This window comes from Lepidochelys olivacea, assembly GCF_965140295.1.
Source record: "Lepidochelys olivacea isolate rLepOli2 genome assembly, chromosome: 4".
Classification (NCBI taxonomy): domain Eukaryota; kingdom Metazoa; phylum Chordata; order Testudines; family Cheloniidae; genus Lepidochelys; species Lepidochelys olivacea.
In genome coordinates, this window is record NC_140414.1 from 58,384,270 (window position 1) to 58,412,184 (window position 27,915).

The 27,915-nt window shown below is 41.7% G+C and overlaps 1 protein-coding gene and 1 long non-coding RNA gene across 6 annotated transcripts; one reads left to right on the plus strand and one right to left on the minus strand.

Moving 5' to 3' along the window:
* Positions 1-11,446, minus strand: LOC311519780. Its single transcript, XR_014711368.1, has 3 exons — positions 11,315-11,446; positions 4,183-4,271; positions 1-3,104 (listed from the first exon to the last, which is right to left on the minus strand). It is a non-coding gene; the product is annotated as an uncharacterized lncRNA (long non-coding RNA).
* On the plus strand, positions 10,922-27,915 carry ELMOD2 (ELMO domain containing 2). 5 transcript variants are annotated; one of them, XM_084626686.1, is made up of 9 exons: positions 10,922-11,057; positions 12,350-12,497; positions 13,631-13,659; positions 18,362-18,459; positions 19,382-19,511; positions 20,568-20,701; positions 21,377-21,445; positions 23,632-23,765; positions 24,315-27,915. In XM_084626686.1, the coding sequence occupies exons 2-9, from the start codon at positions 12,353-12,355 to the stop codon at positions 24,470-24,472; spliced, it is 897 nt and encodes a 298-aa protein (XP_084482812.1). In that variant the 5' UTR covers positions 10,922-11,057; positions 12,350-12,352; the 3' UTR covers positions 24,473-27,915. The 5 variants fall into 5 exon arrangements, with proteins under 5 accessions (XP_084482812.1, XP_084482813.1, XP_084482811.1 ...); XM_084626687.1 differs by lacking the exon at positions 10,922-11,057 and adding an exon at positions 11,463-11,526; XM_084626685.1 differs by lacking the exon at positions 10,922-11,057 and adding an exon at positions 11,536-11,611.

Sequence of the window (27,915 nt, forward strand, 5' to 3'; positions counted from 1 at the left end):
CAAAGCCCACAAGGGAAGGGAGCATATCAAATCTATACCACAGGAAGACAGCTTAGATACCTCTCAACAAGCCCGGCTGAACTGAATTTCCCCAGCTAAGCACATGTATTTTAGAAGACAAAATTACATCTTTAATAAGTAGGAAATGTCATACTTTAAAAAAAACCTAATAGAATAAAAAAAGAAGTTCTGAACTATAAAACAGTGCATTAAAATAACCCATATGTTGTTCACACATTACCAAACTGTTGGGAGATGATTTTATTTTTGCACAGATCTAGAAGGCTCTGATGAAAGAGGGTTTTCCTTTAAGGATTGTCTGTTGTCACACTTTGAGTGCAATTCAGATCAGTGAGAGGTTTTGTCATCGCTATATTGTGGACAAAGGCCCTTGCGAAGTCCTGTAATCCATTTAAAACTCATACAGTCCCACATCACTAATAAAAGCAGATTTTTTTCTGAGCATTATCTGAAGAATTTTCCAGCATCCTTTAAATAAAAAAAACTGATATAGTTAGCTTTTCTTAAGATATCCAGCATATCATCAATTCTAGGCATAGAATAAGCATCTGGCACCATGACAGCACTGAGTTTCCTATACTCAACCCAAAACCTTACTGTGTTGTCTGTCTTAGTAACAAAGACCACAGGTGATGCCCAAGAGCAGTCAGACTCTGTAATCACTCCCAGGTCCAGCATGCTCTGCATCTCTGTGCAAGTTTGCTCTTGTACCTTGCCAGTGGTACAGTACGCCCTGCTGGGAAGTGGCTGTGATCCTACAGTAACGATCTTATGAGTCAGCAAATGAGTCTTCCCTGGCTTGTTAGAAAACACTTGTCTGTGTGCTTGAAGTACAGATAACACCTCTGCCTTCTCAACTTATAGTAACTCACTGTAGTTATTGAGGCTTTCCAGAGATGAGCCAGTTTGGCATTCAGCCATCAAATCAATGAGGTTTCCTCAGTTTCCCCCTCTAAACAACAGATTATGTTTATCATGGCTTCTCTCTTGTGATCAACTTTAAATCTGTTTATATGCACCAGCTGTGTGGCAGCATTACTGTGAGGTCTTTTGCATGTATGTACATTCAGTTACCTCTTCTATCATTTCAAAAGGTCCCTTCCACGAGTTTTGCATTTTTTTCCACAGGGATAAGTAGCAACTCTCTGTCTCCTACTTCAAAGAGCATTTACAAATATATTGGTCATGCCATACCACAGGGACAGTCAGGCCAAACAAAAGGTGACTCTGAACCACTTCCAGCATGTCCTTTAACTCTTGCTTGAACCTTTGTACATATTCAGTTATAGGCTACCTTTCTGTCTCAGTATCTCCTTCCCAGCAGTCTCTGGTAAGAGCTAGGAGTCCCCTCACTTTCCCTCTGTATAGAAGATCAAATGGACCAAACTGTAGATTCTTGTGGCACTTCCTTATTAACAACAAATAGTGTAACATTTCGTCCTAATCTTAGTCCCACCTGCGGGCATGCATCCTCAGATTTGATTTCAGTGTCCCACTGAACCTCTCCACCACACCATTTGTCTCTAGGTGATATGGGGCAGCTTTTAGTTGTTTTATCCCACACACAACTTCCATAAGTCACTGAACAGCTGAGACATGAAATCTGACTAATGATCTGATAAAATATTTTTAAGAAAACACACTCTGCTAAAAATAATGAAAAGGGCTTTTTGCCACAGAAACAGGCTTTATGTCAATAGAGCAACTGCTTTCGGATATCGATGGCAAAATCCACTACCACTAGGATATATTTCTTCCCCCTTTGGGTGGGGTGTAGCATAGGACCCACAACGCCCATTGCTACCCTATAAAACGCCTCTAGTATTACAGGCAAAGGGCAAAGAGGAACTTTATGCAGTCCTGCAGGTCTTTTTTGACATAATTCACAAGACCTGCAATAATCTCTCCCCTCATTTTGTACTCTGGCCAGTAATTTTTTTTTTTAAACGGCTCATAGATTTTCGTGGCTCTAAGTGACCAGTAAAAGGAAAATCATGTGTTAGCAAGATTAATTCCCCACAGTGCTGGGCAGGCACAATCAGCCACTTCTAAGGTTTCCCAGGGATTACACTTTTCCCTATGAGCTTACTTGTACTTTCTCCATTTCTCCTCACTGGGGTTCCCTTCAGCACATATCCCCATATGCACTCTAGAGTGCAGGCTGCCCTTGGTTCATCTGCAAAATGCTAGCAGCTGACAACTGGGACAGATTCTTCAGTAGCAGGGGTTAATTCCCCCTCCCCCAGTCTCAGAGGATTCTACTTTCCTTTGCTATGCAGGAGCTGGCTTCAATCCCTCCCATATCTGAAAGCACTTTGCTTCCTCTTGCTCAGCTGGGGCTGTCCCCTTCTCCCACAGCTGCTCCTTTGTCTGCACAATTCTCTTCTATGGGTTACAATATTAACAGCTGTGAACATACTAAAAATATAATTTCCCACCAGCATTGCTGTGGAAGTGCTGTTTAATATCGCAACTTTCAAGGTACCTTTCAAGCCTCCTAATTGGAAATGCACCTTAGCCAGAGGTACAGCTATTTAATATTTCTCTAATGCCAGGAGCTCTACCTTCTGGTCAGGTAACTTGCCAGTTTTTCTGAATACGCTTTCCTTGACCTGAAAAATTTGTACTCCAATGTCCCTTGAGGCTACCCATTCCTTGCAATATATATTGGCAACCTTGATAAACTCCAGGTCCACTTCCTTAGGCTCAGGCCTCACAAAATTAATCAGTGGCCCCACATGTTCCTCTATGTTAATGAAAGTTGCATTAACTTGCGTTGGATGGGGTGTGAGCTTAGTTTATCTTAGGGCACTTATTTCTCATGTGCTCAGTGGAGTTACATTGGTGATACCTCCTTGGACCATTCTCCTGTACAGGTTGTGTATGATGGGGATTTCCAGCAGAGGAATGATTCTGGGGAGGTGAGCACCTGGGCTCCCAACCACTCTCTTTCTTCCTAGTGGTAAAACACAGTCCTCCCCTTTACACCAGGCTTCTGTCCCTCCTTCGGTGTCTTGTGCTCATTAGACATTTGGGCTTGTACAATAGAATCAGGCGGCAGGATGGCAACTTCCTGTAGAGAACTTAAAGATTTATTCTATATTACATCTCGGAACACATACTTAGAAAATGCTCTTGAGCAAAGAGATCAAACAATTGGTCATAGTTGTCAGCCACTTCTTCCTTTTTCTTATTGGGCCACACATTTTCTGGACATATTGACTCATGCCAGCACTTTTCCTGAGATTTGTGAATTTCAGCCTGTACAGATCAGGGTTAATTTGAAAGCTTTGCAAGACAGATTTTTAAAATTCACAATATTTCAAAGTTTTTTAAACTAGCATTTCATTAAATATGTTTTATGCTTTACCACACAACTTTGCAATCAGGGGACTCTTATCTTCTGGAACTTTATGAACCTCACATAACCTTTCAAAAGTGAAAAAATATTCTTCCATATAATCTGCTTCTTTTTTGTATGCAGGGCACAACCTGTCCCTCCTGGGTGATCCTTGGATGGAGGGAGTTCCTGGGGACAGTGGGATCTGCCCGTTTGCCCATTTTGCTCTGGGCACCTCTGCCTTTGTGCCTCCCATTCCTTGGCTCTCGTGTTTGTTTCCCACTTTTGGCGTCCATGTACTTTGTCTTTCTACCCAGACAACCATTTTTATGGTGCATGCTCATCTTTTAATTTGTCATTCCCCAACCTGGCCAGCAATAACTTTACAGTTGCTTCACTGATGCTCATGTTTATGCTTTACTTTTTGTTCTATTTCCCTTATCTGAAATAAACAAACTGAAAATAATAAAATGGTAACCTTTCTTTTGACTGTTCCTAGTCTTCACAATTGAGAATCACTTAAACTGTTACACGAGTGCTTAAAGTATAAATCTCAGTTAAAATAGCAAGATGTTTAAATCCTGCATAATTATGCCACTGTCACATTTAGGGGTGCAATTCAGACCAGGGAGATGTTGTGTCACCACCTGTATTAAAATGCTTCTGCTATTGGTGACTTCCAGCCTTCATGCACTCCATGTTCTGTAAATTGTATTACTCCGATTCAACCACTTTGAATCCAACAGCCTGCCAGAAGTTATCCCAGACACACTCTTGTCTTTATCAGACTTGGTGAATGTTAGCAGGTGACCCCAACTCACCCCCAGTCCTGAGCTTTCTCGAACTCATGTGCTCTGCAATGTCCATCCCTCTCCTGCAACATTCAGAGGCATAAAAGGTCCATTTGATCCTTTAAAGAGACAAAACCCAACAACTTGCCACATTAACTGGAGTTAACATACACTTTAAAGCAAACACAGAACTAGGTTGGGTTAGACCAGGGATCTCAAACTCAAATCACCATGAGGGCCACATGAAGACTAGTGGACCCCTTTACACAGGTCTGAAAACGTACTTTGAAATTTCAGTCAGGCAGTGTTCTTTCTCACTTATGCTTCTTTACCAGCACTATATTCTGCAACTGGAAGGTAGAGTCTTGTCTAACTCCCATTGAAATCAATGGGAAGAATGTCATTGACTTCAATGGGAGTTGGATAAGACTCATAATCAAAAGTTCTGTTGATGATGCATAAACCAGAATAGCATACAGCTCATGCTCCCCCTCCCTGCTCCTATTCCAACCCCTTCCCCAAAACCCATCCCTGCCTCTTCTCTGCCTCCTCCCCTGAGTGTGCCGCGTCCCTGCTCCTCCCCCCTCCCTCCTGTAAAATCCTAAGTGCTGCCAAACGGCTGTTCGGGGGTGGGAAGCGCTGGGAGGTAGGTGGAGGAGCGGGGACACGGCGCACAGTGGGGAGAGGAGTGGGGGGGAGAGGGAGTCATTTCCTATGGCGGGCCGCAGGAAATAGCTCCGCAGGACTGCTGCGTGTTTGAGATCCCTGGGTTAGATTAAAAGTAAAACTAGTTTACTAACAAAAGAAGACAGGATTTTAAGTGAGTTCAAGTATAAGAGATAAAGTTAGAAATGGTTACAAGCAAATAAAGGTGAACATACACATGTAAAAGTCTAAAACTTAATCTAGCAAGGTACAGGCTTTGTTCAAGATGGCTTTCCCAATTAAGTCTTCTGGCAAAATGGTGTCTGACTCCTTCCCTCCCCTCGGGATCTCCTCCAGCAGCCCAAAATGCAGGTTCCTTTGTTTTCTTAGATGAAAGACATACCTTGGGATATTCTGCCCTTTCCTTTCTAGAACAGTATGGATTCTTCTGGTTACCCCTCAAAGTAAAGTTTATTGAAGCAACGTGGAAGATGACATGGACTCTGGTGGTGAAGGAAGCTCCATGTTCTTTCTTCCTGCACTAGCGTTTGCTAAAATGTAAATTGTTTTGTTTCTTGCCATCTCCACTCTTCCCTCCCCATTAGTTTGATTGCTCTGTTTACTGTTTATGTCTAAACTGAGGTAAACCCACACTCCTTTGTTTAGGATAGAGCTTTAACACTTTTACCTGTCTGCTTTTGAACAAGTGCTAGTAACATCATTTCAGGTAATTCATAATTTTACATATACTGTTGATATTGTCAGCCATGACATTATTAACCAGTAAGTTATTAGTTTTCAAATGATACCTCACAAGGCATATTTTGTGCAAAGATTATTACAATAGTGTGTAAGGCAGGGGTGGACAAACTTTTTGGCCCTAGTGCCACATCGGAGTTGCAAAACTGTATGGAGGGCCGGTAGGGAAGGCTGTCCCTCCCCAAACAGCCTGGCCCCCACCACCTATCGGCCCCCTCACTGCCCCCCCCTCAGATCCTCTGATCTATCCAACCCCCACTGCTCCTTGTCCCCTGACCACCCCCTCACGGGACCCTCCACCCTAACCGCCCCCCCCGGGACCCCACCCCCTATCCAACTCCCCTTGCTCCCTGTCCCCAGACTGCCCTGACCCCTATCCACACCCCCGCCCCCCTGACAGGCCCCCTGAGACTCCCACGCCTATCCAACCTCCCTGTTCCCCATCCCTTGACTGCCCTCCCGAACCTCCACCCCATTCAACCACCCTCTGCCCTGAACCTCCGCCCCATCCAACTGCTCCCTGTCCCCTGATTGCCCCCCGGAACCTTCTGCCCCTTATCCAACCTCCCCACCCCCTTACCATGCAGCTGAGAGCAGCCGGACTTGCTCACTGGAAAGCCTGGGAGGTGGGCAGGCACAAGCCGTGTTACCTGTGTGGCAGCATGGCTGGCGGGGGGGGGGGGGGGGGCTGACGGCTAGCCTCCCCGGCCAGGAGCTCAAGGGCCATGCAGGATGGTACTGCAGGCCGGATGTGGCCCACAGGCTGTAGTTTGCCCACCTCTGGTGTAAGGTGTGAATACAGGGGTGCATACGGTTACAGAGTCCCACACTCTTGGAACACTCCTGCTGCAACCTTCGAAAAAGCTCCAGTCAGAAACAGGGGTGCTTGGGTTACAAATATGTTGTCTCGCAGAAATCTGTGCTTGGGCTTGAGAACATAAGGAGCCAGAGACCCAACCCACTTCTTAATTCCTTCCAAGCACTTGTGCATCTTGTCTGAACCTCCTCTCCCCACGCTTCCGAAAATTAAAATACAAATGGTGAAATTTTGGCCCTACTGAAGTCAAGGGCAAAAATCCCACTAATTTCACCCCATGTATGAGTCTGGTATTTCAGTTCAAACACAATTAAAAAAAAATATCTATTTTACAAGTGGGCACCAACTAAGAACTCTTCTATTTAATTATCTGTGACAGCGCTATCATTCCACAACACAACTAGGCAAGCAAACATCCTGAACAGCAGACAGCATCGTAGGAAATACAAGCCCCAGAACACTCTCTGATCTACTTTCATGCTATAGCACTTCCAAGTAACAAGGGACATTGTGAAAGAGAGTAAATTCATTTAAGAGGTTACACTGTAAAACAGGTTAAAAGGGTCTAGCATAAAACCCAGCTGCTACCTCTTAACATGGCCCTCTTATCCATTAACTTTCACCCCACCTTTTTAATATTTTTTTCAATGCATGATCATTTGATTGCACATTCAACTCAAACATCACATTCTTTTGGAGTGCATTGTGCTTTAAGAAAATATGAAACTTTAATTAGAGAGAATGCCAAACTTGCTGGGTCACCTCTGATATGATCTGGAAAAGAGGAACCAGCAGTCCTGCTTGGCAACCTTTGATATTATACGAAAGGTATAGGAACAAATTCTTTTTCCTGCATTTCAAGAGATATTAGAACATGGCCAAGCAAGTCAGTTTGGCCTCTTATAATTCAACTTTTGTGTCCAATTCAAAGCAAGTGAAATTCCCTTTACTCTCCTCACAGGAGCAACACAACCTACGAAAGTGTGCATTTCTACTATGGTTTCCATTAGAAAGTGTGCAATACTCAGGCCGAGCCCTATCTCAGGTGGTAGCAGGTTCCTATAGCTAGTCCAAGTGAGTTTAGACCTCTTTTCTGTCAATTACAGCTGTTACGATGCAAATATATTGACAGGTGGTTCTTCAGGTATGTAGCTTGAAACTATTTTTAGATATTTAAAAATAAGTACCATGATCTTGAAATGGATCTGGTAATAGCAGTGTAGTAACAAACGTAACAGTACTGGAGCCCTGCAGAAATGCACCCACTGCACATGTACTCTTTCTCCCTCTCCATTTTCTTCACCTACACTTATTGTACATGTATCCTGTAGCGGGGAACTGAAGTTACTCATTCTATCTCTGCAGTTTTGGAGCATGATGCATCACAATGCTCTGTCCTGTGAAAGTAGAATGAATTATATTGAAATTATAATTCATTAAAGAAATGCTACTTGAAGGGTTTGTTGAAATATAGTTGTCAGGAAGAGAAATATTAAGGAGTGTGAGACAATGGGTCCTCAAACTAACTTAGAGCTCCTACTGAGCTAGGAGATTGGTAAACGTTAGTATGCAAATAAGATATGTATGTATATTTGTCAGTTTCTGCTTTCTTCTCTTATGTTAAATTGGCTTTGGCTTAGCCTCAGAGAGGGGCTCACATCTGGGTGCATTAGCAAAGCGCTTTGCTAATAAACAGAGTGGTCTGACAAATTATGTGAGTCCTGAATCTGATTTTGACAGTCCTTACAATTGGTAGCACCACTCCAAGGAAGGGGGTAGGACCAGGCTGCCATACTGTTGTTACTGGACATAGCTACTGCAAATTCCTCCTTGAGCTGTGGGGAATGACGTGGCTTTCCTATCACCTCTGGATTCTAGAGCCTGGCCAGTCCCAGCTCCTCAACTAACCCTGACTCAACTACACGGCTGGTCTGGTGCTGCGCCTCAGCAGGGCCCAGAGCTATCATGCAGAGATGGGAGTGTGGTCTGTGGCTTTTTGCAGTAAGGAGCAGCAGCTGCCATTAGCTAAAAGTGCAGAGTCATGTCCCATCTAAACTGTACAAAACAATAGAATATTTGGTTGTTAAGGAAGAATAACAGATCTACAGACAAACATTAAGATGTTTAAAGAAAATCTTTGCAAGATAACACTCTGTTTGGCAGAAATGCTTATCAACAGTTGCAACTGGGAAAAAAAAAATCTATAAATGCCCCTTTTTAAACCTCCAGTTGCTTCTGTCTGTTGCGTAACTAGTTTCACAACATTTGAATGGATTCTTGTGTGTAGGAAGTAATGTGCTAGTAATGGTTAAAGAATTGTTTCGCAATATTTAGTAAAAATAACTGGTTACGGTACAGATAAGCAGGACCTAAGTTTAACTATATAAACTGGGTCCCAAAAAGAAGTTATTTGAAACCTAATTCCAGGACACAGCCCAAGATCAAAGCTGCCAGAACCCTCAAATCCTGCCAACTATACTGGACACAGCCCCACATGACCCAATCCTGACTGGGCAGCAGGAAAAGTTCATCTGCCATATGGGAGTGGTGAGCATTGTATGTTTAGCATGTGTATTCTGTTGATCAATTGCTAATAAATACAAGTTAAGGATATTACTGTGTAAAGACTCTTTCACTGGGAAAAGGTCCTGCCAACCCATAGAGGGATTGCTCTTGGTTGGGGGGACACTGAAGGCACTGCTGCTGCTTGGGCATTCCATGTGGCCAGCAGCACCAGCCGTTGCCCAGGTGGTCCCCACGGCCAGCTGCCAGGGCCATCAAGCAGCGGCTGCTTTGGCCGCCCCCAAGACCACTGACTAGCTATTGCACTGGCTGCCTGGGTCTGCCTGAGCAGTAGCTGGTGTGGCTGGCCTTGGGGCCACTCCAGCAGTGCCCAGTGCGGCTGACTGCAGGGCCACCTGATCAGCTGTCTATAAGGCTGCTCCAGCAGTGGCCGGTGTGGCTATCCCTGGGGCTGCCTGAGCTGCAGGCCCCAGAGCCAGCTGCTTGGGCAGCCCTGAGGTCAGCCACATGGGCTGCTGCAGAAGTAATGGAAAGTCATGGAATCCATGACTTCCACTACCTCCATGACAGACATGCAGCCTTACCCATCAACACTAAATTTCATCTGTCATTTTGTCACTGTGTTGTGAGATCCCTTTGTAACTCTTCACACAAAACTTTGGACTTACAATATTGAGTAATTTTGTATTGTCTGCAAATTTTACCCTCACTCTTCACCTTCTTCTCCACATCATTTACGAATATGCTGAACAGCACAGGTCCCAGTATCGATCCTTGGAGGACTGGATATTTACCTCTCTTTATTGTGAAAATGACCATTTAATCCTTCCCTTTGTTTCCTATCTTTTAACCAATTACTGATCCATGAGAGGACCGTCCTTTTATCTCATGGGAAGTGTGACATATTGAGGGTGGGGTTGATGGAGCATGGTTCAGGGGAGGGGGAAGAGCAGAGAATCTGAGGGGGCTAATGGTCATAGAGGGGATAGTGCAGCATTATTATCATCATAGGCATACCCTGAGGTTCAGAAAATGACAAGGCCAAGCTGCCCGAGCATAGTTTTTCAAGGTGCCAGAGGGTAACGTCATCTTAGATTTCACATGCCTGAGTGCTCTGGGTAATAGATAAACAACAGACCTGGGTAATAGATAAACAACCAATGAGGGATGCCAAGTCTTGGGATAATGCATTTACAGCAATTTGCCCTACCTACTAGGCAGCTGCTTTTCGATAGATCAGTTGCTGTATTTACTGGGTAGTCTTCAGGCTCAACCTTGCATATAGCATACTTCTAGCTTTCATGTGGCCAAGCACAGGTCACTATAAGTGTGTGCATCCTACAGTGAGAGATGTAAACCACAGTATAGCACATCTTATATATCTGCCTCTGTGCCTGACCTAAAGGATGCAAATTTATTACAGTCCCCACCCGTGCACATAACACGTACAGATCAGCAGGTTACAGGGACACAATCTTCAAGTCAGCCTAAGCTGAAAAAAATAATTTCTGGTTAGTCTTGCTACCTTGGCTTCTTTCTATTTTAAATTAATCAATTGCACCTGAGCTCTTTATATACACTTTCTTTTAGTGCAACTGTTAAAAAAAAAAAAAAGACAAACCTTTTCCCCCTCTGCCTACCAACATCTGGTCTACATTGAAGAGTTCAAACAACTTGATATAGAAAAAAAAAACCCCACACCCTTGGCTGACACAGCTATGCTGACAACTCCCCTGTACAGACACAGATGGAAGAGCACTTAGGGAGACTGTGTTTCTACACCCTTCTGTCCGTGCACGCTGTGCCTACAGACCAGGGCTTTGTTGAGATGTTTGTCATCTATTCTACTTTTCTCACACATATTCTTCATTTTTTCAGACCTAGGACAGGAGGGAGACCCTTATAGTAAATCTCAAACACAGCAGAGCCAGCCTGACCCTAGGAACAGCAACGATGGTGGCAGACAGAGAGAAGAGGTTTCTGGTCCTTTTGGACGGTCTGCTGCTTATTACTCGGCCAGCTAGACACGGTCACGTGCTTGTTAACGTCATGCCGCCTGGCTCTGCCCATCTCCAGGTGTGTTACACGCACGCCCAGGCGACGGCACACGGGCCTCTGGCTAGGACACGCCAGGCGGAGTCTGCCGGGGGAGCAGGAACAGGTGCCCATCGCACGCCGCTATTACCTACCCCACCTCACAATGAGCCAGGGCTGAGCGGCCCGGCGGCTGCAGCGCCGAGGAGGCGCGTTCCGCAGGCAGAGAAGGAGGCAGCGCCCAGCGCCCGCCGGGCACGAGTCCCCCCTTCACGCCTCAGGAACCCGACAACTAACCGCTGCCCGACGCCACCTGGGGCTGCGGAACCGGGGCCCGGGCGGAACTAGCGCGGGTGGGGGTCGGGGGGAGCGGGCTACGCGCACCTCGTCGCTGTCCCTGCTCGCTGAACGGCTCGTGCCGGCCGGGGCTTGGCGGGTCTGGAGGTTGCGGCGGGCGCCCAGGCACCGCCTCGCTAAGGTCGCCCCCCCGTTACGCACGCGACACGCTAGCCGAGGGGCGGGGCACTTCAGCGACCCCAGAACCCCAGAACGGCGGTTTGACTGGCCCGTCCCCCACGCCCATCAATCACTTCCGGGTCAGCAGGGGACAGCTTTCCTCCCGGGGGTCGCAAGAGTCAGGGGGCGAGGCCGGAGCCAGCCCCGCTCACTGGTTGGGACGATGTGAGCAGGGCCTAGCCTGCTGGCGGTACCCGGGCGCGGGGCGCGCCCCCGTGGCAGGACGCGCGGGCAGAGCTGCTGCCCCGCCCGGGAGGGGGGAGGGGGTAGGCGGCTAGTCCAGCGGGGCGTCCCGTGCGAGGACCCGTCATCCACCTGCTCCCCGCTGACCGGCTGGGGCAGCAGCTGGCCCTGGGCCAACCCCCTCCCCTCCTTTCAGCAGACATCGGGCGTTGTGCGACCCCCGCGACAGCTGTCCGGATGAGCGACATGGCAACAGCCTCGCTTTCGATGAGCCTCTCTGCCCCTCCCCCAGCCCCTGCGCATCTTCCTCGGAGGGCGTAGCCGCCCCCCACCGCCACCCCGGGCTGCACCTAGGGGGCCGCAGGGCAGCGCGGAGGTGTTTGGGCAGAGCTGGAAGAGGAAACTAAGGCAGTGCCTGACAGCCTGTGTCCTGCTTTGGCAGTGCTTCCAGTCCCCCCTCCCCCCCATAAGCCTTGGCATTGACCCTCCCCAGCTGCCTGCTCTTCCGCGTCCAGCTCTGGTACAAAGCATCTCTCCTTCTTTACCCTTTGCAGCTAAGGGAGGACGCAGCCTTTCATTTCTGACAGACGAAGGCCACGTGAGAGGGAGCAGATATTACCGTCGTTAGCAGGAGCTAGCAGCCCAGATAGATTGTACAATTTTTTTCTGTAGTGTCAGGCAATGAATGGCCTGTGATCAATTGTCACTCTCTTTGTACAGAAAATGTTTGTGTACTTATGGGGATACCTGTATAGTAACTTCTTCCGGTTTTGGCTGAAATGGATCTTGAGGCTGCTCACTGGAAAATGTGAATTACAGCGTATCTGTGGTGGCTCAAAGGAAGGTTCACAACGGACGCTAAAGATAGGTAATAAAGAATGTAATCTTTTAAAAAGTACATTAGAGCTTGCAACTGGTCAGCCAGTTCCTCTTGCAGTTAGGTTTGGTAACAGTTAATCTGTGTCACAGCAGTTTGAAGGCATACCTAAAGCATTGTTGGTTTCACATCAGGTCCAACTAGGGAAAAAAGGTCTAAGTCATCGATACTGTACTCCTATTGGCAGACTCAAGGGTTACATGGGCCTTAGATTCCTCTACAATGTTCATTGCTGGAATTGGCAACTATAGGTCTTCTAGAAGCATTTTGACAAAGCATGGTAAGAAAGCTGACACCCTTCCTGTGTTGTGTCTGTTTTGTAACTTGTTTCCTGTATTGCCTGCTAGGCCAATGCCTTTCTCGAGGACTCTAAATTTACTTTAAAAGCAAAGCGCATCATACTGTATATAAACTATAAATGCTTTTACTGAAGCTTTAATTATAAAAAAAATATAAAGGTCTAAAAGATATATTTTCCTTTCCCTGCTAACCAAGGGAAATATAGTCCGCTTTAAAAAATGAGCTAAATGGCGTTACACCTTCTGCTGAGTCTCTGGCCAATTTTTTTCTTTCTACCATCACAATTTCCTATTTAAAGCAAAAAAAATTGTTTTCTTTGAAAGACCCACACAAACATGGAAATTAATTATAAAGGGGAAATACTGAAAATGACGACACACAAAGTGATGTCAAATCTAAAATAAGTATTTTCTCTTACTGGTAAGTCAATCTTGGTTGCCGTTGTAACAATAGTAGGAAAATGTACGAAGTATGATGATCTTTTGAAGTTTACTGTTCCTTTAAACTCCTGTTAGTATAAATGACTGATTTTAATGCGCTTGGAAAGATATTCCTAAATACACAACAGCTATATTTTCACCAAGAACCCTCTTCTCTTTCAAACTGGCACCTCATCTTTCCAGGCTGTTAAACTGAGGTTGTAATGAAGTAAATTTAAAAACCACAAGACTATTCAGATTGCTATATTCATAAAGATGGTGATAGATTTACATCATGCAAAAGGTTTTCAATTCAGTAGTGTTGTCAATGATGTAACTCGTCAAAAGTTTGAATTCAATATATAAAACAGTTGTAGTGATCTAATTATTTGTCTTGTGTTACAGAGTACTCATTGGGATTATCAAAGAGTAAGGTAGGATTTGATGGAGATAACACATTATAACCAGAAAACCAATTTTTAGAGACAAATATGCCCTTAAAGGAATACTTACTTGTAGAATTTGATAGCTTTCAGAGTCTTTTGGGTGTGTATTCATAACAGAATATGTGCTGGAGTAAAATTTTCTCTCACTGTTTTTCTGTTAAAGTTTTATACAGAATAATGCTCAATATGCTCAGTGTTATCCATATTTCCACTCTCATTCAGAAATATATGTAAAATTGAATAGATTATTTGAATAGGAAAAAATTAGTCTAATTCCTAATATAATTTTTGTCATGGTATCAAAGCATCGGTGATCTGCACAGCAAAAATGAAGCTATTAGGCAGGACAGGATAAATGCGATTTGCAGTCTAAAAATCTTTTGTAGAAAATGGAAATGTGATATGTAATCCTTTCAATGCTAGATATATACCATTATGCTATGCTGTCATGTGGTCGTGTTGTATAATTGAGGCAAATGGAATATGAATACATACTTGGCTGTTTAGCAGTATGTCACAAGTTCATTTTACTTTTGATATGTTCAGCATCAGTTAAAGGGATACTGTTAAAGTTTTAGATCATCAGATTTGCTTATCTTAAACTAAATTTTTTTCTTTGTAGATATGAAGATGAGTGACTGTTCTTTTCTGTCTAATCACTGCCAAGTGGTACTGAAAGAGAATTTTTGTGACTGCCACATAATTAAATTGTTGTTGTTATGATAGAGCACATTGAGTGGGTTCTACCAGAGGTCTTGATTATGATTTTAATATCTTAAATTTATAGAGTATCTTACCCCAAAATGACAGGTTTCAGAGTAGCAGCCGTGTTAGTCTGTATCCGAAAAAGGTGCATCCGATGAAGTGAGCTGTAGCTCATGAAAGCTTATGCTCAAATAAATTTATTAGTCTCTAAGGTGCCACAAATACTCCTTTTCTTTTTATCCCAAAATGGTTTCCCTTTGTGTGTCTGTGTGTGTATTACGAATCCCATCTCACATTATTGAAATGTAGCTGTTCAGGAATGGAATGAAAACTATTTTATGACTGCATAGTGCCACTAAGAGATTGGTATAATATAGCTGTCTGTAATATCCAACAATGACATTGTAGCATCTTGTGTTTTCTGTTGTGGCTGTATACGCCAATCTGTGAGGCACAAGGTTGCGAACAGATGTCACATAGGGATGTGTAAGCTCCCTCTGAAAACTTGGCATGATGCATGGTCCTTTTTTCCCCAATCATAGAATCGTAGGACTGGAGGAGACCTCAAGGGGTTCTCTAGTTCAGTCCCCTGCACTCATGGCAGGGTTAAGTACTATCTAGACCATCCCTGACAGGTGTTTGTCTAACCTGCTCTTAAACGTCTCCTATGATGGAGATTCCACAACCCCCCTTCGCAATTTATTCCAGTGCTTAACCACCCTGACAAGTTTTTCCTGATGTTCAACCTAAACCCCCCTTGCCGCAATTTAAGCCCATTACTTTTTGTCCTGTCCTTAGAGGTTAAGGAGAACAGTTTTTCTCCCTCCTCCTTGTAACAACCTTTTATGTACTTAAACTGTTGTCATGTCCCCCCTCAGTCATCTCTTGTCCAGACTAAACAAACCCAATTTTTTCAATCTTCCCTGATAGGTCATGTTTTCTAGAGTTTTAATCATTTTTGTTGCTCTTCTCTGGACTCTCTCCAATTTGTCCACATCTTTCCTGAAATGTGATGCCCAGAACTGGACACAATACTCCAGCTGAGGCCTAATCAGTGCGGAGTAAAGCGGAAGAATGACTTCTTGTGTTTTGCTTACAACACTCCTGCTAATACATCCCAGTATGATGTTCACTTTTTTTGCAACAGTGTTACATTGTTGATTCATATTTAGCTTGTGATCCACGATGACCCCCAGATCCTTTTCTGTAGACTCCTTCCTAGGCAGTCATTTCCCGTTTTGTATATATTGTTCCTTTCTCAGGGGAGTACTTTGCATTTGTCCCTATTGAATTTCATCCTATTTACTTCAGGCCGTTTTTCCAGATCATTTTGAATTTTAATCCTATCCTCCAAAGCACTTGCAACCCCTCCCAGCTTGGTATTGTCCACAAACTTTATAAGTGTACTCTCTATGCCATTATCTAAATCATTGATGAAGATATTGAACAGAACCGGACCCAGCACTGATTCCTGCGGGTCCCCACTCGATATGCCCTTCCAGTTTGACTGTGAACCACTAATAACTACTGTCTGGGAACAGTTTTCCAACAAGTTATGCAACCACCTTATAGTAGGTCCAGGTAGGTAGTATTTCCCTAGTTTGTTTATGAGAAGGTAATGCAAGACCATATCAAAACCTTACTAAAGTCAAGATATACCACATCTACTGCTTCCCCACCATCCACAAGGCTTATTAGCCTGTCAAAGAAAGATATTAGGTTGATTTGACATGATTTGTTCTTGACAAATCTAGGCTGACAGTTAATTATCACCTTATCTTCCAGATGTTTGCAAATTGATTGCTTAATTATTTGCTCCATTATCTTTCCAGGTACTGAAGTTAAGCAGACTGGTCTGTAATTCCCCAGGTTGTCCTTATTTCCCTTTTTATAGATGGACGCTATATTTGACCTTTTCCCGCTCTGGAATCTCTCCTGTCTTACATGACTTTTCAAAGATAAATCGCTAATGGCTCAGATACCTCCTCAGTCAGCTCATTGAGTATTCTACAATGTATTTCATCAGGCCTTGCTGACTTGAAGACACCTAACTTGTCTAAGTAATTTAACTTTTTCTTTCCCTATTTTTGCCTCTGATCCTATCTCATTTTCACTATGTTAGATGTCCAGTTGCTACTAACCTTGTGCATCTTTCTCAAAGTGATTAATAGATTCAAAAGCCAGAAGGGACTATTGTGATCAGCTAGACTGACCTCTTGTATAATAGACCATAGAACTTCCCCAAAATAATTCCTAGAGTATATTTTTTAGAAAAACATCTAACTTGATTTGAAAATTGCCAGTGTTGGAGAATCCACTATGATCTTGGGTAAATTGTTCCAAGGTCAATACCGTCATTGTTAAAAATTTACACCTTATTTCCAATCTGAATTTGTCTAGCTTCAATTTCTAGCCATTGGATTTCTCTGCTAGATTGACAGGTTTCAGAGTAACAGCCGTGTTAGTCTGTATTCGCAAAAAGAAAAGGAGTACTTGTGGCACCTTAGAGACTAACCAATTTATTTGAGCATGAGCTTTCGTGAGCTACAGCTCGCTTCATCAGCTGTAGCTCACGAAAGCTCATGCTCAAGTAAATTGGTTAGTCTCTAAGGTGCCACAAGTACTCCTTTTCTTTCTGCTAGATTGAAGAGACCATTATTAAATACTTGTTCCCCGTGTAGGTACTTGGACTGTAATCAAGTCACTCTCCCAACCTTCTTTTTGTTAAGCTATAGAGAGCTCTTTGAGTCTGTTGCTGTGAGGCATGCTTTCTAATCTTTTAATCATTCTTGTGGCTCTTCTCCAAACCCTTTCCAGTTTATCAAGGACTAATGCATCCAAAGCCTTCTTTGCCACAGCATTTCACTGGGAGCTAATGTTCAGCTGATTATCCACTGCAACCCCCAAATCTTTTTCAGAGTTGCTGCTTCTTAGGATAGAGTTCCCCCATCCTGTAAGTGTGACCTTCAGGTATTTACAGCGTTTATTGGTATGTGATCTCTATTCATGTTGGTCTTTGGCTGTGTCTTTGAAGTTATCAACATTTATGCCGCATAAGTTAATATTCTGCTTATGGGTAACTTTAAAGTATTTACATTCACCGTCCTTCCTGTACTTTCCAAGTTTCAGCTAACCATAAGTGACTTTTTTGGAGACTCTATCATCCTCCTTTCTGATAACAATCTGTCCATCTGAGTTGAGCTTTGATAACTATTGTCTTGATGCAGGTTGTTTTTGCTCTTTCAAGGACGTTAATGTGTATGTTAAGGCCTCTGTCTCAACCTATTTGTTGTTACTAGCAGCAAATGTGCCACACTTTTCCAGAATGAAGATATTAACCTAGGTTCTGGAATTTGTCTTGGACTTTGGTTAATATCTTCACTCCGGAAAAGTATGGCATGCTGTTAGTAACAACATAGTCAAGGCCTCTGTCTCATCCTAACACTGGCATCTCACTTCCAATAGTACACTTGCTCCTTATGATGATGTGTTAGTTCATTATTGAATTGGAGGAAGAACGTCACTGAGAATTAGCTTGCTCCTCAATAATCCCATTGACTTCAGTAGGACTAAGTAAGTGGAGTAAGGTACTATTTAGCATGTTGAAGGGTATCAGAATCTAGGTTATAGTGAATTTCCAATACAACTTCTCTCCGGATCTAAGTTTGCCTTTGAGGATTCTCCTCCAAAAATTATCAGGCCTGACACTAGTTATCTTGAGATCACAGTCCAGGATGCATGTTTTTTAATTACTGTATTTTACCAGCTGACTGAAAAAGAAAGAATGAAACCATCCTCATTCTTTCACAGGCAAAGCAAGCACACTTAAGGACTTACCACAAAATGTATTTACCTTGACAACTGTCCCATATTTTTTCATTTTTAAAAGATGCAAATGCAATGGGCATAAACAGACTAGTAAATAATAGGAACAAAATAGATGTTACGTTTTGTATTCATTGTTTGACTTACGTTCACTTCTTAGGTATTAAGACATGCTATACATGTTGGTGAAGCTGAAGTGGAAAAATGTGTCATGGGTATAATGAAAGAAAAGAAGATTAATATACAGAAGGATACAGGGTATGTTGTTTGCTACTGTTACACAGGTACCTCTAAGTGGACCACATCATTTTGCCTTTTATAACATTGTATAGGTATATGACGAGAAAGATGATTATTTTAGGAATCACCTAATCTGATCTTGTTATTTGGGGAATACAGTATGTACATCATACTTTGCAATTCACTTTTAAGGATTTAAGATGTATATATGAGGAGACTGCATATGACGTGGTGTGGTATAAAGGTTTTATTGGCATGAGTTTGGGATAACTGCATTACTCACAGTTGGCCAACCCCAATTAAATTGTACTGGTCATCTCAATCAGATCTTTACCATATCATCACATATCCTGTATGACCTATATTACCTATATTGTTTTAGAGAGTTCATTTAAAAAAAAAAAAGCTTGTTAGATCAGTTTCTTTTGTGTCTCTCCACCTGTAACTGTATAGGCCTTGAAGAGGGAAAAGTATAACTAATTTAAAACAATTCTAAAAAATGATCTTTCTCTCTACATAAAAGCCATCCACAGTTTCAAAGTTTGGGATATCTTCTGACCTTTGAAATCTAGAAGCAAGTGTGACATTTAATGTTGGAAAGCTGCGGTTTTCCCCTTTTCCAGAGATGCAATGTTCCCATTTCCAGCTGTGCAGCATTGAAGTATTGCCCTTAGACTTGTCACTGGAGCTGGATGAAATATTACCCATTCTGGAGTTTAGACTAGTGTAACATTCTGAGGTGAGGAAAGTAATACATTTCTCTCTGGAAGAAAGTTGTTGTTTGTTTTTTTCAGTTGGGCAAAGCTTGTAGGAGTTTGGTGTGTCACATTAAATCCTGCAGGACCTGTACTCTCTTTTTTGTATGATCTAAGCAATGATGACTCTATGGCCATCCCATCATGTATTGCCTTAAGATCCTGTGGGGTTTTTTGTTTTTCAGTTTTAAGACAAGCCTGCAGGTATGTTTGCTGCAGATATCTGGTTATAAGAAACTTTATTTGGAGGTGGAAAATCTGAGGAAAGTTCCATATGATTCAGATAATGAAGAACATGAAAAGCAACTAATCCAGGTGAAGGAGTCTTGGAATTCTGAGTCCTAAACTATTACTAGAATAATTGAATGCTAATAAATTAGCCATAGAAGTTTAGCTTTCTCTAAATTTCTAACTGTCAGGCTGTTTAGTCTTTATAAACTAGAAGAGCAAAATTGATTTTAAAAATTGAAATAAACCAGCTGACAGGTGCCCTTTCAATAAGTCTCTGACAAATGCCCTTGACTGTATCCAACAGTATATGAGAGCTTAATTTATCCTCTTACTGCTAATTATTTTAATAGCACCTTGGCATTTTAAAAATATTTACTATTTTCAAGTTGTAAAACTGACTCACTGAAGTTAAACAATACTCTAAAGCAAATCTCAGACAAATAGCTCTGTTTCTTAAGGGTTTCTTACAGTAAGTTTATTCCATTTGAAATTGCAAAAATAGTAGCACACATTTTAACAAAACAAAACTCTGCATACCAAAAATACTTGATCATTTATGGTGCCTTTCACTCATGAAATTTTGTTTTTACAAATACTAGTGAATTTAACATTCCAATATCCCTGTATATAGATATTTATCCTCACTGTGGCTTTGATCCTTCAAAGATTTATGCACGTGTTCCAATTGAAGTACAGGGGTAATTTCATTGAACTCAATGATCATATTTGTGCCTAAAATTAAGCATTTGCACAAGTGTTTGCAGAATTGGGGTTTACGTGTATGAGGAGACTGACAACCAGAAAAATGAAGGGCCTGATGCTCTTTTACATCCACTTAGAGCCCTTTTGCACTGCCAGATAAAAGGGGCCTTAGTGTAAATGAGTATCAGGCTCTAAGAGAGTTAATTGTCCCTGACTTGGTTGTAATTTTAGTGTATCTATAGGGCTTAAGTGAGTTACCCAAGAGGGAAAAAAAAGGAAGTGTGACAAAGCATAGAGAATCCATGTCTCCCAATTTTTAGTCTTGTCTTAAATGCAAGATTTTGTTATCTGACATGCATCAATAAGTGTTCTGAATAACATGACTAGGAAGAACATCGGCAGTTCTGTTATTTGTAACATGGAAGTATGTTTATGTAGCTTTGGAATTTGCTGATACCTCATGAAAATCTGAAGGCTAGAATCACCAAGCAGTGGTGTGACATTGGTTTCCAAGGTGATGATCCCAAAACAGACTTCAGAGGAATGGGCATGCTGGGATTAGTCAATCTGGTGTAAGTGAAAATAAATACTTTTTTTCTCTAAGACTTAAGTTTTTTCTATGTCTATGAATTCTTATTTAGTATTATTCCTAATTCCCCCTGCAATGACTACTTGAGTAGAAGAAAACAAATATATTGACTACTGTAATACATTAGTAAATAATGGAAAAGGAGCCCCTTTCTAAATGAGTAAACAGTTCTTCAACAGTGAGCTGCATTGTTAATTAGTTGGATAGATGATAGTTTTAGTTACAAATTGTAACAGAGTTGAAAAGAAAAGCAGAAAGGAGTTTAAGAATAAAGAATTATACACCTGTATGATAGGCCTGCTATGCTATAGCTGGGAAAGTAACTGATCAAAACTCTTCAAAATATAGTTATTACTAAGTTAAAAGTACTAATGATGTAGAACAGAAGATATGAAAATTCATGAATACAACCTACTTGAATGGGGGAATCCTGAGTTCCCTAGAAGGTTCCTATCCTACTGTTCTCCTTTATCATGTCATTCCTTGTTACAGATCACTTTTTCCGTTTACTTTTCTCTTATTGGTTTTCATTCTGTACTCTTTCTCCAATACACATTTGTCTATAACTCCATTTTTCTGTTGTTGAAAATGTTTATTAATTAAATCTAACTACCTATGTAGTAATCCTTAGATTGAGTTTTTGTTTTCTCCTTCTCAGGTATTTTAGTAAACATTACACCAGTGAAGCTCGCCAGATCCTCTCTCATTCAAATCATCCAAAATTGGGGTAAGCCATTTGTACGGGCCTAAGATCTCACAAAGATCTTAGATTGTAGAGTGCCCAGTCTATATGGGAGGATCTTCTGAATTTTTTAAGAGGAAAACATTTGACACTTCCTACAGGAAATTGACAAACGGAATTAATTTGTAATTTTGGAGATGTGGTCACAGCATCTGAGTTGAAAACTGTGTGTGTGTAGCTATGTATTTGTTCCAAACAGTCTATTTAGTACCCTTAGTAATCTGTAGTCTTCAGTTAGTTTCATCGTAGCAAAACACTCCAATCCCTTATCCCCCAAAAATGGTATGGCTAACAGATTTGGATTAAACTTGGAAGGGAATAGTAATTATCCTTTATTCTATTTAATAACACAAACTTACTCAAGATGTATGTATTCATGCACACTGTGCAAAGTGCAGTACATACACTTTCATAGATTAAGTGCCCACCCAGTGGTCTGGACTGTACAAATATTTAAAACACATCAAAGATTATAAACAAGCTCTCTCACCCTTTACAAGACACTACTCCTCTTTCATCCACCCAATCCCCAGTTAACTCTGGTTTATCTCAATAATTAATACAGTAAGCAGGGGAAGGCTTCATCTTGTGCCTTGTCATTAATGTTGCCCTATCTATTTAAGTTGTGAGCAGTCATTAATGAAGACTTCTGCAATGAAAACATATACATGTATCCTTTAACATATTTGTTTTTCAAAATGATACACTTTTTGTGACTGCTGAACTTGTTCTAATTTTTCATCATTAGGCTTTTTAAGCCAAAAGAGTCCCATACATAACAGGAGCAAACCTAGAGTTGTCATTCAGGTTTATTTTCTGTATTCGGAATTCCACCTCCCGGAGGAAACAGGATATCCTGTACAAAGCCCCAAAATGCACTTTACTCAATGACTCAAATTGTGTGTGCAACTGTACCTGATTTAACACATTGTACTCTATAACAAGCTTTGAAAATTGTATCACATATGAAAATACACAAGATCTACTTGAGCTTCTGCTGGCCAGCTCTCTTGCTATGGCCGTGTTTTTGGTAGCAGTGATGTTAATATTACAGTAGATTTGGAGAGAGGGTAGTAGACCAGATTTAGAATTTTTTTTTAAAACTTTTACTTTTCTATATGCTTATCGAGGGCTGGTACACCCTTGGGGGGTGGGGGACATTATAACACCATGGCTGAGTCTGGTTGACTGCCCTTGGCTTCTGGGCAGTAAGGTCTAATGCTCGGGATCAATAGGCTAGCCTCCCTCACAGGGCCATGTGGGCTCATGGCCAGAGTCAATATGGCCACCCTCCCTTGCAGTGCCGTGTGGGCTCGTGGCCAGAGCGGCTGGAGAGGTGGGCTGCCACTTCAGGACGGGCAGCAGCCAGGGTAGGGGGACCCAGACCCTCCCTACTCCACTGGGTCCCAACCCAAGGCCCTGATGGTGGCGGGGTTGCCCACCTCCTGCTCAGCAGGGATCCTGCCAAAACATGCTGAGCCAAGCCCCAGTTCTATGACTGGTTTCCTGTTAAGTTCCCCTGTGTTACTTCCTACCCGTTCCTCCACAGCTAGTCATCTTGGGAGTCCCATGGCCTCTCTTCCCTCTGTGGAGTAGAGTGCCTGCGAGTCATTGGTCAACGCAGTCTGTCTGGGCTCTGAGTCCTGGAGTGTCAGCTGTCCCTCTGCAGGAACCTGCAGCAGACCTCTGTTCCTTTTGGTAGTCAGCCCTGACTGAGCTGAGTTGCTCCCTTTTATAGCCAGAGCATGCCCAGCAGAGGCCAGGGGTGTGGCCTCCTCAACCCACAGAATGTGATTAACCCCTGCTGAACCAGTGCGGGGCTGGTACACCCCATCACAATGCTGATTAAACTTCCTATCCTGTTGTCTCTGTTCGGTTAATGGGGACATTCACCACATTGCTGTTGATGAAATTTTAGATTTCTTACACAGTCCATCTTTTAACTTCACCATAGTCTTAGATGTACAAGGCACTTCAGACAAAAATGCTCCATACACTTGAGACAGACCTTGCTTGATTCCTAGAATGACCCAAAATATAGAATAGTAATAATTTGGCAGATAATAATTTGTCTCTATACAAATTAGTCCCAGAAAATGGAATAAATTGTAAACATCAACAGGAGAATGGATTTCATTAGTATCTAATAGGAAATGTTTTTGGTGTTTCAGATATTCCTATGCAATAGTTGGGATCAATTTGACAGAAATGGCTTATAGTTTACTAAAGAGTGGTGCTTTAAAGTCTCACCTCTACAACTTGGTCCCTGGATTGCCACAGATGGAACACTTTCATCAGTTTTATTGTGAGTATCTGTAACTCTTATAAATTATCAGGGGCAGGACTACCTTCATTACCAAAAGTCCAGGCCTCTACCACCGAGATAAATGAGTAACTCCTTTAGTTGTTAGCAGTAATATGCGATTGTCCCTGGACCAGCTATTAGGACATCTAATACTCAGCCAGTTTGTTACATATTAAAAATATTTTAGTGCTCTGATGCTTCTAACATGCTTATGGATTTATTTTCAAGCATAGTTTAAAGGAAAAATAAACATTTACCTCCATTACTCCTCCAAAGCAAGAATTATAACTTGGATGTCTGACGACTATTTCTTCATTGGATAAATTTGGGTGGATGGATACAGCAGGCATCAATTTAATAAATATCTAATATTTTCTAAGGCATGCATTCTTCCTAGTTACTCCTACACTATCCAGAAGAATTGCTATTGATTAAAATGAGGCACTGCCTTCTTTCTCTAGGCTGAGTGGTTCTGATGGATCTTCCCAGCCTAAAGTAGAAAAGAATGGATCACAGGTCCTGTAGAACTTTATTTTGTTTTCTTTACAGGTTATCTGGTTTATGAGTTTGACAAATTTTGGTTTGAAGAAGAACCAGAAAGTATTATGCACTTCAACCACTATAGAGAGAAATTTCATGAAAAAGTTAAAGGACTTCTTCTGGACTATAACCAAGTACTAACCTTACAGAATATAAAGAAACCATAGCCTCATCTGCAGTCTACCCAGTTCTGCTCATAAAATAGAATTATGCATTCTCATGGAATTCGCACACTTACTTTACCAAAAATATTTGTTTAATGATGGAACTTTTTATACATATATTTTTGAAAAAACTCAAATTCAGTTATAAAAGCTTGGACAATCAGCCTCTGTTTACAGGTCTTATATGCTATTCTCCAAAGGAAAGCTTTTTTTAAAAAAATCCTGTATTGAATCTTTTGCCCTCCCAACTTTCATACACCTCTTGGTGCAGGAACATGAAGTAGGTATTTATGCTGTATTATGTTATCTTCATTATGTAACCTATTACTAGGTTCCTTTTCTACCATTAACAGTTGATTAGTTGTCTTTAAGAGGGGAAATTGCTTTGGTTTTAGAGTTGTTTCTCAAGTTCTGTCCCCTTGTTTATCTGCACATAGCTTGTAGTCTATAAAAATGTTAAATTTCTGTGTAAAGAGGTCCATGAAGATGATGTATCAATTATTTGTGACTTGGAAGAAGAGATTTCATTTTTTCATATTTATACACAAGAACAAACATGGTTCTGGTTGAAATGATCCTCCCTCCAGGAAATAAGTACCCACAACCCTGTGCCTGGAAGGAACTTCCCTCAAAAATAACAACAACAAAATAGTGTAAGGCCAGAGTCCATCAGTAAAGAAGTGCCCTTTAACAAGGAGATCTTTCATGTCAGATGGTGCCATAGATATTTCCAGCTCTCAATCCCTCTCTTTCAGTTTGGGCTACAGTTTTTCAGGCTCTCCTACTTGATTTTGTATTTTTTGTTGGCCCATTCTTTTTCCTCTATCAGCCAACAGAAAGACTTTTGAATGGGGAGTGATATTTAGGAGAATTACTCAACGAACAAACTACAAAAAGAGGTTATTTCCCACAAAACTTTGTTGCGGCTGAAATCCATGATTTGTGAAGGTAATTGGAACTCTTCACTTCATCCATACTTCGAAGGAAGTAGTGGCACAACTTTAATAGGATAAAAGCATGTTTCCAGATTTGGGCGTTCTAGGCAATCCAGGCACGAGGAGTTGATACCTACAGCAGTTTGTGATTATTAAGCATTGTTTAAAATGATAAACAGGCTTGGCATGAACTTATATTTTTTAAAGCCTACTATTTAAATAAAGTGCCTTCTGCTTAATTCAATCACTGTTTAATTTTGACCCTCCATTTAACTTGAGCAGAGCTTCAGAAACCTCAGTTCTTTGGGGGCAGAGACGATCTCTCATATGCTTGAATATCACATAGTGGGTGCTATCATGATACAAATACAAAAAAAAATTTAAACATAATGCTTTATCTCTGGTAGGCTTCATTAGTTATGAAAAAAGGCCAACTTTCTGAATGGGAGAAGGAAAGAACAAAGGAAGATCCTTGTGATTTAACAAAAAGATAATTGGAAGATATTCAGACCCTACAATATAAGTATTATTGCGTAGGCTGTGATTTCTACCACTCTATCCCCTAATTCCTCTTGATCTACATGAACAACATGATCAGCTGCTTATTGCAGTCAAAATGATAGTAGAGAGCAGTTATATATACAAAAAGTTTTATTGTTTTGTTGTAAAATGTGTTACAAATAGGTGACATTGTTTGAGCTCCATCTGCCAGAAGGTGGAGGGATGTAAAGATTTATCTTCATATTTACATTTGCCCATTACCTTTATACTTGAAATGGTGCAGTTAGGGGAAGAAATTTGGTTGAAAAGGAACTGATGCAATACGCACAACACATCCTTTCTGTGCACACTACAGTAACTCTTAATTTGGCAAAATTTGTTTTTAAATGTGGTACATTTTTGTTCTGCTACGCTTGCACACACTTTTCTGGAGGCACGCTGGTACTATGGTGATGACTTTATAGGTACCTAAATAGCAGAATTGAATGTTTCTTCATTGGATTTCTGCAAATAAGTTTTGCTGGTTTCAAATGTACTTTATAATGAAAATATATATCTGCTATTCCCGCCCCCCCCACCTCCTGGCTGTTCTCCACCATTCTACCTGCTACCATATAGTTTCTCCACCCTAAGTAACTCTATTGCTTACCTTGCTGCTGCTGCATAGCTTTCCTTAGGAATAGCAGTATGAAATTGATCTGATGTTTGAATTTCACTGAGGACAACATGCTGAACAGAATTAGTGAAACCAGCCATACTATTGTTAATTTTACCATGCTACTGTTTGGCAAAGTTACAAGCAGCAACAATAACAGAGGAGTTGGAACCAATTGGCCACAGAGCCTAGCCAGTTTTGTCATCCTTACATTTGGAAGATTATTTTTGCAACTGTAAAGGCTAGAAATGGAATTAGAAAAAAAGACAAAACCTATAATTCCACAGAAATTGGTATGTTAAGCTTCTTTACTCCCAGGAAGAACTTCCTGCTTGCCATTGGCAAAAGGATTTTTCAAACCCTATCCTATACAATTTCAGATTTCATATAGCACAAAAGAAATCTTAACTAAGGCATCTTGGGAGAGAGTCTAGACCAGGGATTCTCAAACTTCATTGCAGCGCAACCCCCTTCTTACAACAAAAATTACTACACGACCCCAGGAAGGGGGACTGCAGTCTGAGCCAGCCAGAGCCCTGCTGCCCTGGGCAGGAGGGGGAGAGGAGCAGGCAAAGTCCAAGCCCCACCGTCCCAGGTAGGGGGCCTGTAACCTGAGCCCTGCTGCACAGAGCTGAAGCTGAAGCCTGAACCCCACTCCCCAGGTCTGATGCCTTTGGGCTTCAGCCTTTGGGGGTGTGGCTTTGGCTCCAGGCCCCAGCAAGTCTAAACACCAGCCCTGGCAACCCCATTAAAATGGAGGTCGTGACCCACAGTTTGAAAACCGCTGGTCTAGACTGAGTTCAGTCAAAGGTTTGTCATCACTTTTTATAATCTAAACCATGAGCTGAGAATCATGAAAATACATAAAGTAAGAATAAAGTAACCATCATTAAACATGGAAAAGCTATGTAGTCAAATGTATGGATGTGTTAGGTCACATGTAATAATTGTTTAAAATGAGTGTATTTTTCTAGTTCCCAGTGTATTGTTTCCTGAACAGTTTAAAAACTAGAATTTGTATGTAGTTTTGTACTATTAAGTACATATTTTGCATGTAGCAGGTTAATTGTATGTATTGGTAACTAGTTAGAATACAGTGTAAAAACACAGGGCAAAAACTGTGTCGGGGTGAGAACTTGCTGGAGGCAAAATTGTCTTGCAAAGTCTAGTTAACAAGATTTTATATTAACTATTGCATTCATACTATGAAATGACAATCGTAATTTAACAGACGATATAGACTGGAAGTGTGCAATGACCTGTTTAACTGGATATAGTCAGTTTGCATAGCATTGAAACTAATTGTGAATACTTGGTTACAAAGCATCCCTAAAATTAAAGTCTTGGTTAAAGTC